This window comes from Saccostrea cucullata, unplaced genomic scaffold (genome assembly GCF_032062105.1).
Source record: "Saccostrea cucullata isolate Sc308-1 unplaced genomic scaffold, CSIRO_AGI_Scuc_v1 ctg88, whole genome shotgun sequence".
Taxonomy (NCBI): Eukaryota; Metazoa; Mollusca; class Bivalvia; order Ostreida; family Ostreidae; genus Saccostrea; species Saccostrea cuccullata.
In genome coordinates, this window is record NW_026930139.1 from 749,104 (window position 1) to 767,815 (window position 18,712).

At 37.3% G+C, this 18,712-nt stretch overlaps 2 protein-coding genes across 3 annotated transcripts; one reads left to right on the top strand and one right to left on the bottom strand.

Moving 5' to 3' along the window:
* Nucleotides 1-4,848: 4,848 nt before the first annotated feature.
* Nucleotides 4,849-8,464, top strand: LOC134283049 (myb/SANT-like DNA-binding domain-containing protein 4). Its single transcript, XM_062765489.1, has 3 exons — nucleotides 4,849-5,925; nucleotides 6,517-6,671; nucleotides 8,251-8,464. Exons 1-3 carry the CDS (start codon nucleotides 5,536-5,538, stop codon nucleotides 8,459-8,461), a joined length of 756 nt encoding a protein of 251 aa, XP_062621473.1. The 5' UTR covers nucleotides 4,849-5,535; the 3' UTR covers nucleotides 8,462-8,464.
* Nucleotides 8,465-8,570: 106 nt separating this feature from the next.
* On the bottom strand, nucleotides 8,571-11,740 carry LOC134283048 (putative nuclease HARBI1). 2 transcript variants are annotated; one of them, XM_062765488.1, is made up of 3 exons: nucleotides 9,762-11,740; nucleotides 8,794-8,999; nucleotides 8,571-8,665 (listed from the first exon to the last, which is right to left on the bottom strand). In XM_062765488.1, the coding sequence occupies exons 1-2, from the start codon at nucleotides 10,339-10,341 to the stop codon at nucleotides 8,794-8,796; spliced, it is 786 nt and encodes a 261-aa protein (XP_062621472.1). In that variant the 5' UTR covers nucleotides 10,342-11,740; the 3' UTR covers nucleotides 8,571-8,665. The 2 variants fall into 2 exon arrangements, with proteins under 2 accessions (XP_062621472.1, XP_062621471.1); XM_062765487.1 differs by lacking the exon at nucleotides 8,571-8,665 and having other exon boundaries at nucleotides 8,785-8,999.
* Between the last annotated feature and the right edge of the window lie 6,972 nt (nucleotides 11,741-18,712).

Here is an 18,712-nt window from a genome sequence, read left to right on the forward strand (position 1 = left end):
CTATTGATTTTGAGGTCAAAAGGTCAAAGGTCAAGGTCATAAATTCGCAAATTCTGTCTTTTACAAGAATAGATATGGGTTACCCCATATTCAAAGATATTCGACTTTTAGATTTAATATGTTTAACAGTGTTTAATGACGTTTATAAAAATAAAACTGCACTGTCTAGTTATAGAACTTGTGTAAATTTCGTGAGTCCGTAGCATTACGGTCACCCGTCTCCTAACCATGCTAACAAACAGTACACATACCTATGTCCGCAAGACAGTTAGCCTTGGTCTATACACACGTGCGATGGAGTTGTCAAACGGACTCCCGAGAACAGAGAAGTTACGATGGCAGACAGAACTTTTTTTCATAATTAGATCACAGGAATACAAATTCTGATTCATAAAAATTAAACGATTGTCAGTTTAGAAATCCCCGGCCAGTTCGGGTTTTGTTACACATGCATTTTACAGGTACTCTCGGACCTAGATATTCTCTGTTACCAAACATGTTAAGATAAAAACTGAGGAGGGAGCGAGCGTGGGAATATTCACATTTTTTATTTGCATTTAGGGGGGAAAGTGATCTTTGGAGGAAAAATTAACATTAATTTTGGTTACACAACATTATTCTTATCATGAACAATTATGTTGTATCTACTTATTAATGATGGAACTATTTTTGTCGGAACAATTTGTGTGAGTCGCCGCTGACTACAGTAATATATCTTGAACTAATAGTATGCACTGATCGAATATATTAATAACACTTTCGTTTCCGTGCGATATCTCGAGAACACTTTGATCTTTTGCAATGAAATTTTACATAACTCCCTGTGGCCGAAGGAAGACCCTTATTGATTTTGAGGTATATATTCTGTCTGTATGAAACACTATCATTTCCGGGCGATATTTCAAGATTCTGAGCTTTTGCAATGTAATTTTACACCAAAACTCCCTCTCATCCCTCTCAAAGTGTCCCGCCCCGTTTGTTTTATTGAGCGCTAGCAACTACGTTAGTCCAAATTCCTTGAATACGCATGCTCGGCCGCCATGGCCGTGCATTCTGGGAAAACTGTGAAATCTATTACAGATAGACCGTACGATAACAATTTCGTTGTATCATGTTGTAGCATGAAATAACTGTTTATTTATTGTGTAGCTTACACTTTAAAGATAACTTCATATTTATAATATTTCAAATTCTGGGGGTTTTGTTTGCTGACGGAAAACCCCGAGTCATTATCTGATTCTTCTAAGCAATGACAAGGAAGTTTTTTTTTTTTTTACATCTGGTATAAGCACAACCAAAGATAGATTCTAATTTCTGCTTGGTCAATTCAGCCAATCTTCCAAATTCCAGAAACAGAAGCAAGAATTTACACTAAAATTAACGAATACATCCACTATTTGCATTAAAAAAATTCTGATGTGTATGGCTTTTAACCTAACATATCTTGACAAAGATGACCCAAAGGACCAATTAAGCTACTTCACATGCGTTCCAAACTCTCTGGACTCTTTACACAACATACACTTTGAGTTATTTTCTATATTACTTTCAACTCCCATGTATTTTCTTTGCTAAATTGCCAGGCAATTCTCTTCTTTGAATCAGCTCATACATGCAATGTCTCAATCGGCATCTTCTTCTTATTGCATAGAGCCCCCCCCCCCCCATCTCCAGTAAAGGTTATATATGTTCCTTTGCGCCAAAACTCTTAAACTATAGGTCACCCACCCACCCGTGTTTCTTTACCTATGTGTCTATAAAATACGTTTCACAAAACAATAATAACTTTATCACTCTCCAACCTCGATAAAAATTAAAGAATTCATCAAAATAAATCACTTGATCACGGATCTTCCTTTCTTTGTTTAAAAATTGCTACGGCGCTAGCTCACCTATCTTTTTAAAAGATAAACTTGTTAGTATTTATTGTATTATATGTCGCTATTTTTAGCACAGGGGCATGAGGAGAGTTATTACGTATAAAACAGGTTCTCGGTGGACTTTATATTCTTATTACATGTAATAGAACTGCATTGTGTAAAATTTTGACAGTATCGAACGTGAATACATACATGTATGTGACTTCATCTTTGCATGTAATTTCCACTGATTTAAAGCGGCTCCGTGGTCTAGTGGTATGTCTCTCGCTTCTTATGTGAGAGGGCCCTTGGGTTCGCATCCCGGGAGATCTAAGTGTTTTTTTTTTCGAAATACATTTTTTTTTTACTAAATGATGGTATTCATGTGAAATGAAAAATTTATGAGGTCTGGCTTGTACAAACTCATAAAATCATCGTTATAGTGTGATAAATATTCCGTATAAAAAGAATCTTCTATACACATAATAAAGAATAAGCAATCAAACCTTTATATCCATATTGGCATATTTTATTTGCTTCATTATACATGTATACATTTAATAATTCTACAAATTAAGTCAAGGGGATCCGACCCCCCCCCCCCCTCCCCCCGAACTGCGCATGGTTTACTTTTTCCCTAAGCGGGGGACACAAATTCTCTGAATTAGCTTGCTTTATTGGAAATGTCTGCTGTACAAGTTGATTAATGTGCTCAAGTTATCTATGTTTTAAGCAAAAGGTTTATTTAATTTAACTGACCCCCTTTCGAGATTTTTTTCAATCATATTAAGATGCAACCAGTTGCTTGTGGAGGGCTGCAATTTTTACACCTATACTCGGCTATCAGGACCATTGTGTAGCAAGGGATCTTTTTCGTGCCAGCACTTTTTGTGCGAGTGGACCTCAGTTTAATTTTTCTCACCCGAAGGACCGGTATACACGTCCCGATATGGACCATTCGAACATGTGACGTAAGGATCAATTCCTAATTCTGCGACTCGAGAGCCAACGCTCTATAACCACTGCGCCATGCAAATTTTATTACCCAGTCAGTTGGACCAATGAAAACATGGGGAGATGATGCAACCCTGTCTAACCCCTGCGGGACCTCAGTTTCTATGGTCTCATCCGAAAGATCGGTCTTCGAACCCGCTACATAAGGTCAACTCCTTAATTCGCGACTGTATAGCGGATGCTCTAACAACTACGCGACGTATCGAGTTGACCCTTAAACCCCTGTCACACCAGGGCTGCGTCCTCACGGCGACTGCACGGCGTCCTCAAAAAATGCAAAACGCCGAGGTGATCGCAGTAGAATCTCCTACAGCGCCGTGACAACGTGGCGAGATCTCCACTGAACGCCGTAGGGTCGCGTAGGGTCTCCAAGAACGCCAGGGGACGGCGATCACTTTGGGCATGCACAAAGTACGCGCCGTGTGATCGCGGTCTGATCAGAACGCGGTAGAAACGTAGTATGATCGCCGTAGCAGCGCGGTGGGATCTCCAACAACGTGGTGGGAGCTCCGTGCGAACGCCGTGAAGACGCACATGATCGCGGCACGAACGCAGTGATAGTAGACTGCGCTTCCACGGAGACCTCACGGAGTCCTTGGAGATGTCACTGCGTTTCCATCGCGTTTTTACGGCGCTTCTAATGAGATTTATCGTCTTATGATTTTTTCGACTGCGATTACACGACGACAGCACGGAGTTGTCACAGCGATCATTGCGCTCCCACGGCGTTTCTACAGCGTCCGTTGGCGATCACAATGCGCTTTCACGGCGTTGTTAGAGCGTTGTCACAAAACAAGAGCAATGGGATCATATTTGATCAGCAATAATCCCAACGTATTTGTTGCACTAGGAGCATTTAAGTGAAAAAATGGAAGAGAAAATTACACTAGAACTTGTTCTGTGTTTCACTTAAATTTTGTAGAAAACTTTTCGGTGTGTTTATTTATTTTTTTTTTTACATTCATAATAAAATAAAGAAAATCTAACAACACAACTGAACCAATGAAATTAAAAAAAAAGGAGTTTAATCATAAAACTATTAATAATTTAGTACTAAATTATTTAAATATAGAACATTTTTAATTATCAAGAATATTTCTTGAGTTTAGAGTGCATTGTGAACGTATTGTGAACGCAGCCAGCGCAGTGAGAACGCCGTGAACACGAGGTGAAAACTCCTAACGCGCCGTGAAAACTCCGCGGAAGCGCAGTCAATCGCCGAGAGATCTCCGTGGAAACGCAGTAGAACGCCGTGAGATCGCCGTAGAATCGCGTCCGTCGCCGTAGGGACGCCGTGACATCTTCATATTGTGAAAATTTTACAGAAATATGTGCAATTTTCCTGCGATTCCACGGCGATTTTAAAAATTTAACAGCGCCGTAATAACTCCGTGTGAACGCAGCTTGGTGTGACAGGGCCTTTATACAGCGGGTTCGAATCCCACTATGAAAATTGGAGACCGGTCCTTCGGATGAGGGCGTATTAACTAAGGTCCCGTGTCGCAGTAGGTGCTTGCACGATAAAGACCCCTAGATCACTGTTCAATGGCCGTAAGTGCCGAGTACAGGACGAAATTCGCAGCTCTCCGCTGGCAAATGGTGACGTCTCCAAATGAGTGAAAAATTCTTGACGTTAAACAACATGTACAAACTACTTTTGTTATCCCTTTCGTCTTTGTGACAAACCCCACGCAAGAAAAAAAACTTTTTGGGGGTTTGACTACGGTGTCTTCTTAATTTGCCATGACTGTAGAAACTTTCTGGTAGGGGGTTTCAAATGAGTAAAGGACTTTATGTTCAAGCATCGTTTCGTATTGATGTACCATCCTCTTACCCTATTCAAATTTAACTACAATTTTTGAAAAGAATGATATCCATTCTACATAAAACGAAAAGAAATTAAAATGAAAATGAAACAATACAAGTATGTGAACAGCATAAACACGGACCCGTGGAAATTTCAGGGGTAGGACCTTATTCACAAAGCCTCCGTAATTTCCGCAGTCGCGGAGCGTTTACGGAGGGATTGCGGAAAGTTTACGGAAAGATTACGGGTGGTTTACGGCGTATTCACGAAGCTTCCGTAAACTTTGCGAAATTTACGGAAAGTTTCCGCAAGTGAAACACGCTGAACGGGCACCTGCATTGAACGAAAAAGAGTTATGACCATATTAAAACTTTAATAGTTTTGAGGGTGTTTTGTTTATTTTTTTAATCAAATGTGTTGCATACTCGAAATTAAAGAATCAAAACTTAAATGAGTAATAACTTTCTAAGAAAAAAAAAGAATAAGACAGTATTTTATCACGTGTTTATATTTTTATAGTGAACAAAAATAAAGCTTTTTAAAGGTTATTTATAACTATTGAAATCAAAATATTCATATTGTTGTGATTATTAGATAACTAAATGTGTAGTCGGGGAGGGGGGGGGGGTCATTTTTTAAATATACTCGATTGAAACTGGTAATTATTTATATAATAAATGAATAAACAGCAATTTACAAATAATGAATAAATAATAAACGTTTTCGGCGTAACATATATATTTGTACATAGGTTTAGATAGATTCTCTTGATATCTCTTTTGTCCTGTGAACCTATTGTGACGTCATGACTAAGAAAATGACATCATTGAAATTCTGACAATTAAAGCTGAAATTATGGAAGATAGAAAAAAGAAGCCGCGCTTTTGTGAAAAAGAAATTGAAATATTAGTTCAAGGAGTTAAAGAACGTTCAGATGTCATCAACTCAAAATTCAGTGACATGATCAGCAATACAAAGAAAAAGCAAGCGTGGGTGGAAATTATGGAATCTGTAAATGCTGTCTCATTCTCAAAAAGAACTGTCGATGAAATTAAAAAGAAGTGGGATGATGTGAAGAGGGGTACAAAGAAGAGAGCTTCTGCCGTCCAGAAAGAACGTTGTAAGACGGGGAGTGGAAAACTGGAAATTATACCTTTAAGCCCAATGGAAGAAGATATTGTGTCTGTAATGGGAGAGGAGAGGATTTTTGGATTCAGCTCGTATGTAGACACCATGATTCCACCTGTAAGTGAGCCTAATTTCATTCCGTCATTTATTTGCTTTAATCTAAAACAATATGTTTGTTTCAAGACTTTCAACAATTTTGAACGATGTTCACATAAAAAGCCACTAAATTTCAATATATGGATATACATAACCTATAGTACACAAATTATCGCGTTCGAATCGCTTTATTATATTAATTATAATAATTCAGAACTTGAGTGTTAAATCTGTGTTTTAATTTTTTTCTCTGCATTTCTAATATGCCATTATAGTTACTTCCCCTGTCATAGAGATGGCGTGATTTCTACATTTATCCTTGTTTCCTCTTTTTATAAAAAATACTTTACTACTGACGGTTAATTCATGTTACATCATTCTGAGATGATACTGTGGATACAATTATAGGGATAGTAGCCTATGTCCTTAAAACTACTGTAGAAACGTGAGTTAGAAATCTTCATTGAAAAAAAAAATGCAGATTGTAAATATTGATCTTATTATGAATTTCCCTCCTATAAAAAAAAATATATATATAATTTTTTTATGACATGAGTTATTAGCAAGCCAGAAATTATCAAGTTTATCATGTACCAAATTCCATGCACTCAGACACCAAGCAAAGCTGTCTCTGGAGAGAGTCCACCACAAGAAGTACAAGAGGTACAGACGACTACAGAAGGAGGCATCAGTGAAATAGCACCAGAATCTGCTTTCTGCACGAAGAAAATGAAAAGGCGGCCAATCCAATATGAGGCCGATGAGAGGTGATTTTATATGCTAGTATTTGGATAACACATTGATTGCATTTTTCTGAGTAGCATGCCAAGAAACCCCGTCCATTTTCGATAGCAATGAAGCAACGGCACTTGTTTCTTCAATAATTTTAACCCATAGTATAATATTTTTTATACAATGGGTTAAAAAATTACTACAGAAACAAGTGCCTGTGCGATGAAGTCCAGAAAAGTGTAATTGATGCAAATCACCCATGGGATCTTATGTTTTAAGTTTTCGTAGTTAAAAAAATAAATTTCTTCCCCAGGAAGTAATCTCATGTGCCCTGAAGAAAATATATAGTTCTTTTCAAAAACCTTCATTTATTTACAAAGTAAGTAAAATGCACGAGGCACAAGTTCCCAAACTGCAAAAATAGATTGGAAGAAAATTTTAAAAATTAAAGGGAAAAAAAGTTATATGTATGCGCCGTACAATTTATATATACTGGGGAAAATATTTAGATTTCGTTACACTTAAACATTTGAAGTGCATCTAATTTTTACTAAACGATTAGTTTACTAGAATTTTTGTTATATTCTACTTTTTTTACCGCATATGATTTGCATGGAGACACCCCCCCCCCTTTCACCCATCAAAGGAAAAAAAAGGGAAAAAGGTTCAAAAAGTTCTAAATAATAAGTATTCTAGCTTTAATTTAAAACCAGTAAAACTTTCGATCCATCCCTCAAAACTGCTGACATTAATTGGCTTACACACATCTCTGGGAAACTCTTTTTCCGCTTTTATTGAGTTAGATCTAAAACTAGAATACGTACCTTTTTACTAGCGCTCTCGATCGCTAGCAGCTACGTTAGTTAATATTCTTGAATACGCATGCTCGATGTCACGTTCGGGAATCATGGGTAAACTACTAAAGATAGACTGAACGATAAAAATTTCGTTTTGTCATACAAATATAAATGCTCTGAAATTGACACTGGCAATACTAGTCTAGATCAGGATACATACATGTACAATCGGAAGTTTAGAGTTTTATTGTCTAACCTGCACTTAAATGTACAAAAAGTAACAGTAAGTTGGGTTTTATAAAACCAAGATTATGACAGTTGTGTTTCTAAAATTGTAATAAATGCATAGCTTTTCTAATCTTCCTTCATGATCGCGGCAACCTCGGATATATTTTCCGAGCTTGCCAGACCGAAAGGCCCGAATGGATGCTATTAGTAAAAAAATAGTAATACAATGGAAATCTTTTAAGTAGGTACTCATTGGCTCTTCTGACCTTTTTTTCACCTCGAAATTGAAAGCAACGCAAAATACAGAATGTTGTTAAGAGTTAAAGAGTTATCCATTGCCGACGTGAAGTACACTCTTATAGATTGACCATTCTGAATTATGCCCCCCCCCCCCCCGTGCAACAATGTGTCTTTTTTTAAAATCTGATTCAGCAAATTAAAATTTGGTTCAGATGATTATCTTCTGTTTTTCATTATGCTACAGCGCTACCTCACCCATTTTTTTTTTAAAAAGATAAGCTTAATTGTCTTGACATAACTATACGTTAGTACGAGTTTTTGAGTATACTGAATGATTGTTCTTCGGTAGCATGGTACTACAGAGAGAACTGATCAATATTCAAAGAGAATGGCTAGATGTGGAGAAAGAGAGACTCGGTATCGAGAGGGAGAGGCTTCAGATAGACCGTCGACGCCTGGAGATGGATGAGCGGGCCAGGGGATTTTCCGCCACTTGTAATAATTCGGAACGCAATACATCGGAATTTCAACTGTTCAACGGTGCATTTATGCAAATTTGAGGAATATTAATTTGCATTTGATAATTCTTTTAATTCTTATATCCACTGTTTTCTTTGATTTGCATGTACATACAAAACATAAAGTTCCATTCATTATGAACAGCATATATGTAAGTTTTAACTGTTAAATACGATGTATTTTTCCAGAATTACAAATGAACAATAAGTTCTAGACATCGTAGTTATCTCTGTTTTCTTTTCAATCTACAAAGAAATGTAAAGAAATTAGATAATACATACAATTGCTCCTATTTTTTTTATCACATTCTGCAATTTGAGAGAGAGAGAGAGAGAGAGAGAGAGAGATTTGAAATATGTGAGAGACGTATTACCTAAAACCTATCTCTGATGATTATGGCCCTCATCTGCTGTCCACTTCGATCCTGAACATCGTTGTCCACTCTTTCGTCGGTATCATTGTCATCGTTATCCTGCTGCATTTCAACAGGGAACCCTTGCTTTTCACATATGTTATGAAGCACTGCAGTAGATGTGATAACATCCACTGCAGTCTGAAGTGCAACGGTCAAGGGTCCACCTAAAAAGTTAAAACCCAAAAAATATTGGCTGGTAAGAATGACAATACAAAACATATGTTTCATCTGTTCAATCAAAATTTCAGCGCGGACCTCGTTGAAAACATCCAATTAATTCTAATTGATTTTCAATCCGGCTTGCAGTTCCCTTGTATAAAGTATTAGACATAATGCTTGATATTTCTCAAATGATTTAAAAATGATTTAAATCAATGTTCCCTCAGGAAGACAATGTTTTTAAAAATTTATTTGGCATCCACTGTTTTTAAAGACATGCGGTACTTGGAAAAAATCTAATGCATTTTATAGAGGGGGATGCTTGTGGTATCATTTAATTTAATTTAGTACATACATTTCTAAAATCTGCAAATTCCAGGGGCGGGGGGGGGGGGGTGTGCTTTTGAATTATTATAGAAAGAATGGCGGTATCCATGTGCTAAAAGAAAGTTAGGGGTGCATAATGGCTGACAAATTGCGCATAAGAGATGGGTATTCCATAGCGTACTGTTTGTAATGGACGGACGGACATAGACAGATAGATGGACTGACAGACGGACGGACACCCTAATCAGTATAGTTATATACCCCACGTTTGAAGCGCGGAGTATAATGATAAAAGCTGCTAATTTTTTGGTCTTGCTACTTATTCAGCCTTACATGTATTGGAAAAAAGGGGGGGAAATACATTATCAATACGATGCCTTAGATATACATGTAAGAATATTGGCATTGAATAATTCCATCTAGATATTAAAGAAACATACCATATTTGTGAATACAGAGCCATCGACTTTTCCAACGACCAAAAGTGTCTTCTATCCTTTGTCGTGCTTTTTTATGAGCTACATTAAAAGCCCGGTCAGCCTGTGTCTGAGGATTTTTTAATGGAGTCAAAAGATATTGGCGCAAAGCATATGCCTGATCCCCCAGGAGATGCCCAACGTAAGGCTGACCCTCGAACCATTCTCTCAGCTTACAATTGTTCCAAATATAAGCATCGTGAGTGCTGCCAGGCCATTGGACCACGATATTTGTAAGCATCTTTCTGTGGTCACACACACCCTGGACGTTGATGGCATGGTATCCCTTTCTGCATACGCAGGCATCTTCTCTTTCCGATGGCGGCTTTATAGCAATGAGAGTTCCATCAACACAGCCTAAAGTGTTGGGCATGTTGAATTCCGTGGAAAAGCCCTGCTTTACTGCCAATTGTTCTGTATGTGTTGCTGGGAATTTTACATAATTTCCTACTTTTTGAGCCAGAATTTTGGATGTTTTCTTAACAATCCTCGACACAGAGGGTTGGCTTATTCCCGATATGTCTCCAATAACCTGTTGGAGCATAGTGTGTGATAGGGTAATGTGCGTAATCAATGAATTTTAGAAATTTTAATCATTGCTGATCATGATGAACATTTAAATTTCGATATGATCACAAAGGACTAAATCGCAAACAAAGCTGCACTTTATTTTAGTATGAAGAAAATTAATCGTTTTCCACATTACAATCATGCATGTCTATGTATTGTACATGTATATCTGGTCCTATATATATATATATATAAAATCTGCTGACGCTGACCAGGCTATTAGTGAAATACTAAAGTAATTAATTTTAGAGGCCAATTGATCGGTGAAGAATTTTCTATTCCTATATGAAATTTTTGTGAGCTTGTCGCTTTTTGCTAAATATAGTGTTTTTGTACAGTGTTCATGTTACATTTTTATTAAAATAACTATTTTGTTTAGACTTTAATTCAATTTTTCTAGGAGTGTACTCAAAAATATAAGTAGAAAACGTAATGAGCTTCGAAATAGTCTGCATTTATTAAATAACTTTTCTTAGTCAGCGTTAGTTACAGAAACTTGATAGAGTTTTGCAACCTTTATTTCGGGTTTTGTCTAATGAAATGTATGACATCATACAAACATTGGCATATTTAGTTGTTTTTTTAATAATAATAAAAACATTAATAGAGCTCCTTTTTTAAATTATTATAAAAAAAGAATTTATGAATAATTATCAATTACAGTAAGTTTTAATTATTTTTCAGGAAACGCAATTGTCCTTCATAACTAGGTATGGGTCTATAAGAAACGCTATAGGCCTATATATGCTTAATATATCACTGACTTAATTGAAAAATGGGATTTTCTACAAATTAGCAAATTAAATATTTTAGAAATATAAATGTCTCACTACATGAATGTTTTTTGAAATTAAAATACCTGTTGAAATGAACCCGTAGCATAAAACCGGAGTGCTGCAAATACCTGCAGCGATGCAGGAATGCTGTGTGACCTCATTGTGGGAGGCTCTAAGTCATTCGACAAGGTATCAATAAGTTCAAGAATACACCATCTTGGCATCCTGTAGCGGCGAATCAATTCCGTGTCGTCATAGATGTCTAAGGGGTGTGACCGATCTCGGAAAACCCTATCTTTTCTTATCGAAACGGAGCGCTGAAACATTATCTGGAACGCCATGTCTGTGCAATATGACGTCATAAATAACGTAACAATTGTTTTGGCGTCATGAGTGTTCGTTGTAACTGTATTGTACTGTATTGAATATGAACAACATATTCTAATCATACTGTATTTGATATGAATCGCATATTCTAAAACTTTTCCTAGTAAAGGAAACTCCGTACAAATGATAACATTAAAATGTTAATACAGTGTACTTTAAAATATTTTGTGCTCCAAGCTGTTTTTCATCTCAATCATATAAAAAAAATGAAGTTGCTGCATTTTTGAATATTTAAGGAATGAAGCTTATTTCAAGTTATGTTATACGATATAACATAACTTGGGGCAGTTTACGCTTTTTAAACCGCGAAGCGGTTTATAAAAAAGCGTAAACTGTCCCAAGTTATGTTATATCGTATAACATAACTTGAAATAAGCTTCATTCCTTATAATTTAATTTCAATATAGATAATGAGACAATTATTCCATTTTTTCCTTCGGAAAAAAGGCTTCAAATATCGCATATTTTAAAAGTTAACGTCAAGCGGAGTAATACGCTTTTGACGTAACTCATTGTGACGTAGGCAAGTTATGTTATACAAAATGGATAAAACAGTTTAACCAATCAAATGACGTGATACAACTGAAATTAAATTATTTGAATTTACATTTAAAAAGACAAAATTTCAATTAATCTTAAAAAATATTTTAACATGTGCTCATTTTCGGAATCTTTACGGGTAGTCATAACCTCCCGTAAAAAAACGCATGTTTTACGGAGAGTTTCCGCAACGTTTACGGATGCGGTATTTACGGAGGCTTTGTGAATAAGAATTTTTCGACTGCGGGTCGTTTCCGCAAAGTTTACGGGTCCGGTTAGTTTACGGAGGCTTTGTGAATAAGGTGTCTAGGAATCCCATGTTGACCGGTCATGTCTGCTATGAGTCCTAGCCTACTGATCAGGTAGATGGAAAATTAACTAGTTAAATTTAGTTCAAACACAAAGATATAACAATGTCCATCAAAATGCGACCAAGTGGTTGTATTTATTGTAACGACCGAAGAGTCTCCTCCGTGGCATAGTGGTAAGAGAGGGGGCGGCTCTAGAGTCGCGGAGTAAGTAATCCACTGCGGGACGTGGAGACCGGTCCTTTGGATGAGACCTATAAACCTAATTCCCGTGTCGCATTAGGTGTTGTATCATGTTGTAATTTTGAATTTACTAGTTTTCATGTTGTAAATTTTGCATTTACCTGCCCCTTATAAATTTAACAGTTGACACGAAAAGTTCTTTCAATGCTCAATGACACTTCATAGATATAAATTTGCAGCAAAATTATGTCGTATTCAGTGATCAAAGAATCCCTTTTTCGTCTGCTTTCTAATGCTTCGGTCGCCTGCGTGCCGCAATGGTTAGAGCGTTTGCTGTAGAGTCGCGAATTAAGGAGTTGATTCTTACGTCGCAGGTTCGAATCCCACTGTGGGATGTGGTGCCTGGTCCTTCGGATGAGATCATATAAACCGAGGTCCGGTGTCGCAGTAGGTACTGGCATGAAAAAGACCCCTCCATGCTTAATGGCCCTAAGTGCCGAGTAAAGGAAAAAAATTGCAGCTCTCCACCGGCAAGTGGTGAAAAATTCTCAAAAGGGACGTTAATCAATATACAATCAATCAATCCTAATGCTTATTGGATTTTCCAGAAAGAAACTGTAGGGTCTCTATCTTGAATTGCTGATCTAAACTTTGCTGCATAAGCTGACAAATAGCATCATCTATGGCTGAAGTCTCTGCATATGGTTGTTCAAATTGATATATACAATGTAGCTTTAAAGCTGAACACGATTCGTAAAAAGAATTTGTCCGCCATATTTGTTCGAGCTCTCGCTACATCTGCAGGCCCTTATAAATAGAACCGGTCACTTCGTCACTGTTCAGTGTAATGAATTGTCACTGGTGTACATGGACGTATGCTATACAATACTCAGTAGCGACAAAAAACTACTTCTTCCAATGTAGGAAAGTAACTTAAAGATACCAAAGACACTTAAGACAATTCTCAGTTAAGCTTGGACTTTCAGTAATGCGTGGCATTCTCGGCGTTACGTAATTAGTCTTTGTCAAATGGCGAATAGATTCTCATTGGTTAAGAAATTAATAATTTCAGGAAATTTAAATTGTTGACAACGATGAAACGACTTAAGACAACGATTAGACGACGTAAGCCCCGCCTCTGTGCCGTGCGAGAACTGGTAATTGGCTATTTGCTCCACTAGTTGACATTCGGCCAAATTTCTATCCTATGTTTATTTCAACAGAGAAGGAAAGCTGCGTAAATTTCAGAAGCTTATTATGTAACAACAATTTCTAGGTCAAGGGTCAAGGTAAAAGAAAATAGCATCTATGTTTAAATTCTTGTTCAGAGCATATTTTCTCTCTCCTTGACCTAATCTGACTCATACTTCACCCACAAAGTGTTTAAGGTAAAGGGTGTGCAGTGACCATAAGCGATGTTTCTAAGATTAAGGACATATCAGAATTATATGAAAAAATTTTGTCCGGAGTGAGCATATCTTCTCTTCCCTTGGTCCAGTGTGGCTCATTTTTCACTCACATAGTGCCACTGCTCAACGGATGTGCAGTAACTTTGAACGAAGTTACTATGTCAAGGGTCAAAATAACCTCTCATAATTTCTATAAATTAAGTCCATTTAGACTTAAATTTTACCAATTGACTTAGATTACGGAATATTTGTGATTTTTCTTTCCATATTTTCGACCGGTCGTGGTAGCCTAGCTAAAGGGCGTTCGCTTCGTGATCGGGAGGCCCGGGTTCGATTCTCGTTCGTCGCGGCTGTGTCAAACATAAGATATAAACATAGGTAGTGACTGTTCCTTCGCCAAGCGCCAGGCCCTAAAAGTGAACGTCACGGGTCTTTCGGATATGACCTTAAAACGTTGGTCCTCTGTCACGGTAGGCATTGGCACGATACAGAACCCTCACTCCTCAATGGCCCTGATCGAGTGCTGAGTATTAGGTCTAAATTTGAAACCCTTCATCGTCATACGGTGACGTCTTCATGTGAGTGAAAATTCTCGAATGGTACGTTAAACATTATACATTCAAGCCATAGTTTGATAGAGGATAACAATTTTCACAGAGGATAGAATTCTAAAAAAAAAAAATTTATTATTTATAGGTCACCTGAGTAAACTTAGGTGACCTATTGCTATTTGTTTTCGTCGTGCGTTAATATTTGAATATTTTCAACTTCTACGCAATCACTCAACCAATTTCAACCAAGTTTGGCATAAAACATCTATGGGTAAAGGGGAACGAAAATTGTGAATTTCATAGTCCCCGCCCCATGGGGCCTGAAGGGTTTGGCCAAAACCACTTAAATTAATGCAATCTTTAAAACTATTCTTCTTTACTCCTGGACATCAAGCAGTCAAACTGTTTGCATTATTGTAATCAGCATTGAGTCCTCTACCAAATTGTGAAATTCATGGCATAAATTCTTTGAAAATCTTCTTCCCTGCTCCTGGGTATCGATGCTTAAAGTCGGGCCCTTTGAAATATCCGCCATCTTAATGATATCTACCGGTGGTTTACATTTGTTATTCAAAACCTAGATCCACTCCTTAGTTCGTCGAAACTCCAAAAGAGATGATGGCATCTTATTCTCTAGAGGGGGATAATTATGTAGAAGTGTAAGTTCCACGACACCCTACTAACTTGAGTTTATGGGTAACCCTTAAGCTCAATAGGTAGAACACTGGACTGGCAAGCTAGATGTCCTGGTGTCGTATAGTGAGACTTCCCCCATAGTGAGGCTTCCCCCGGAAGGCTCATTATATAGTGAGTCTTCTCCCCACCCCCCCCCCCCCCGGAAGGCTGGCTATATAGTGAGACTCCCCCCCCCCCCGGAAGAATGGCTATATAGTGAGACTTCCCCCACGGAAGTTTCACTATATAGCCTTTCTTCCGGGGGAAGGCTCACTTTATAGCCAGCCTTCCCCCATTCATAGCGACACTTCTCCCTCTTATTATAGTTTCCGGAGCATTGTTTTATTATTTAAAAAACTTCTAACAGTGTTAATTCATGACGAAATTATCTTCCATATATATACATGTATTTATATATTTATTTTATATGCATGAACAGTTTGAATATCGTTTTAACTGTTGGATATCCATTATAACATATAACTGACTTTGTCATGATGATCTAGCCTATGAATATTTCGCAAATATAATTAATTTGATATGGAATATTTTTAAATGAAAAAATATTAATCTTATAATTATGTATAGACAATAAATTTGACTTTATCTAAAAAACATTTTTTTAACAAACATTTTATTTCATTTGCATGTTTATTTCATAAGATGCTCATGTTCAGTCAGTATAGACGCTGCCTGGTGATGGTCATCAAGATGATCTCCAAAGCCCATCAATCCAAATAAAGCCCGGAAACTTCCAACAAATTGGAAGTATGATCCAGGAATGTAAATATCGCCTGGCTTCACATGTTTTATTCTGTTTTCAATTTCGAAGGTCAGATCCAAAATATTAAAAGTCTGCAAGCTCGTGGTCTTGGGGGTTATCATAGACACACATCAAATCCTCCAAAGCTTCGCAATCCAAGGTAGAGGCGAGTAAATGTCTCTGTTACAGTAGAACGTTCATTTTATTACCGTTTTTGTGCGCCCGTAGTCGAAGATTCGGGTATATAGTTTCTGCCCTTATAAATATCCACCACTGAACAGAAAATTTTTTCCATCAAATTTCTCCAGCTTGATGTTGCAGTTTTGTTGTAGCTGGCACTGACTTATTGCATTTGTTGTTGGGGTGTTAGTACTTGCTGCTTTTGCTGTTGTTGCTTGAGCACCAGTAACTGCTGTCTCATGGAGGCTTGCTCTTGCTCTTCTTGTCGTTGCTTTTCTAGCTCCACTCTTTGTTTAAGTACTTCGATTTCCTTATTTTTCTCGTGGACCGTAGCCATGATTTCTGCCTGAAGCTTACTTGGTTCTGCCTGTGTGGAAATCGAGGCATTCTCGGGCGTTCCTAATGGCATGTTTCTTCTTTTCCTCAAGTTATACTTGGGCATACGAGATTGTGGTTCTCAAGGAAGGTCTCAACAAGCTGTCACGTTGATTTCTTGACTGTACATGAACTTTTCTGAGTATATTTTAATTTGGAGAATATATTTCTTTACTCCGTATTTGGATTCGCTCTGCTCGTGGGCAGTATTTGGCTTGTCCTCTTAAGAGAGTGGCTGTAAATATCCAAAGCATAAAGAAATAATATGTGTTCAGTTAACACTAAATTTTCTATTTTGATAAAAATTTGTTGGGAGACAATACTTTTAACATTCCACCCAAGCAAGGTGAGTTCGGATAACCTAAGTACGGTTTGATTTGATTTTAAAACTTCATTTAAATCAAGAAACATATATTGCCGGGTCCAGCAAATATTCCACCGATCCCCTGTCTTTACACTTTACCAAAATACTTTAAGTGCTTTTCATGAATTTTTTTTGTTGGAAAAGAGTTTCAGGTCCTTGACGCGAGTTATTTACCTTGTCTTCTTAAGAATGTTGCATAGAAGGAAATGTGATTTCTGAGAATTTGGGAAATGATTTACTTGGCATAATAAAGTAACCTGTCTCTTTGCTTCTATTAAGAGACAAACTGGCTAGCTGTTCTGCAGGTTGTATAGATAAAAACCATTTATATCAACTGAATGTAAGAATTTATTCCGTGATTTATTTGACATTGGACTGGTTCCAAAGTGACGAATTCTGACAAACAATATGCGAAAATATCCCAAGAAAACAAGGTTCCTATGACACAATGTCAAACATATTAACATTTTTGGTCTATTTAGTTGTGATGTATGTAAGTATTCAACGCTTAAAAGTACGGCTCCACTTTGGGACTTTCGGGTGTTAAATACTAAACTTTTATTTTGAAGGAGACTCAATTTTATATACAGGTATTGAATTACATGTAAAGTCCCTGAATACAATAATATTACTTAATTGAAAGAATTCATATTTATCCATGCCACTTGTTTTAATCCAATTATGGATTCTTTTCTTTTCTTTTACATCAATTTCTTTGTGGTTAAAGATGATATAAAATATTCATTCCATGCAGCATGAATTAAAATGAACACTACGGTAGAAAAGTCAAAATATCTCAAGATTTATCTTGTTTAATTTATAAGGTTGCACGCCAGAAGGATTATTTATATTATCGATGTAGATTTGGTATGGAAATCGATGCATATCAAAATATTTGGTGGGTTTTTTACAGCGAAGGTTAGTGATGATGGAGCCGAAATGTTTATACACAATTTCAACCAGATGTAGTTTGTTTATATTTATATTGAAAGCGGTCTTTAATAATTATTTAAAATAAACAAGTAAAATACAAACACATTATCGAGAAATTAGCAAGAAAGGGAGGAGCTGATCTGCCACACAAGAGGGCTAAATGTCTGTGTGCCACAGTCAAGTCTGCTGAGGCAGCAATTAACATGGATGGAAGAAATTTTTCATATACAACTTCTTCAAAAATGTCTTGAAGTAACATCTTAGATATCTGTTTGATTTTAAAACTGTTTTGTTGTTCAATGTCCTTTGGTCGCCTGCATGGCGCAGTGATTAGAGCTTCAGCTCTAGATCAGCGAAGTAACAGTTCATCCTTACGTCACGGGTTCGAATCCAATTGTGTAGACCAGTCCTTCGAATGAGATCGTACGTATAAACCGGGGTCGCAGTAGGTGCTGGCGCGAAAAAGATCCTTCACTGCTCAATGGCGTTCGAGTGCCGAATATAGGACAAAGTGTGTATCTCTCCACCGGCAAGTGGTCTCCACATGAGTGAAAAATTCTCAAAAGGGATTGATTGATTGTATACTGTTTAACGTCCCTCTCCAGAATATTTCACTGATATGGAGACGTCACCATTGCCGGTGTAGGGCTGCAAATTTAGGCCTATGCTCGACACTCACGGCCTTTGAGCAGGGAGGGATCTTTATCGTGCCACACCTGCTGTGACACGGGGCCTCGGTTTATACGGTTTCATCCGAAGGACCGCCCCATTTGGTCGCCTTTTACGACAAGCAAGGGGGTACTGAGGACCTATTCTGACCCGGATCCCCACGGGGACTCAAAAGGGACTTTGAATAACATACAATCAATCAATGTCCCTTCGAGATTTTTTTCTGTCCTTG

Coding starts and splice junctions, on each gene's coding strand:
- LOC134283049 (XM_062765489.1), top strand. CDS start 5,536: ATGGAAGATAGAAAAAAGAAGCCGCGCTTTTGTGAAAAAGAAATTGAA. Junction 5,926..6,516: donor TAGACACCATGATTCCACCT/GTAAGTGAGCCT, acceptor CCATGCACTCAG/ACACCAAGCAAAGCTGTCTC. Junction 6,672..8,250: donor CAATATGAGGCCGATGAGAG/GTGATTTTATAT, acceptor GTTCTTCGGTAG/CATGGTACTACAGAGAGAAC.
- LOC134283048 (XM_062765488.1), bottom strand. CDS start 10,341: ATGCTCCAACAGGTTATTGGAGACATATCGGGAATAAGCCAACCCTCT. Junction 9,000..9,761: donor GCTCTGTATTCACAAATATG/GTATGTTTCTTT, acceptor TTAACTTTTTAG/GTGGACCCTTGACCGTTGCA.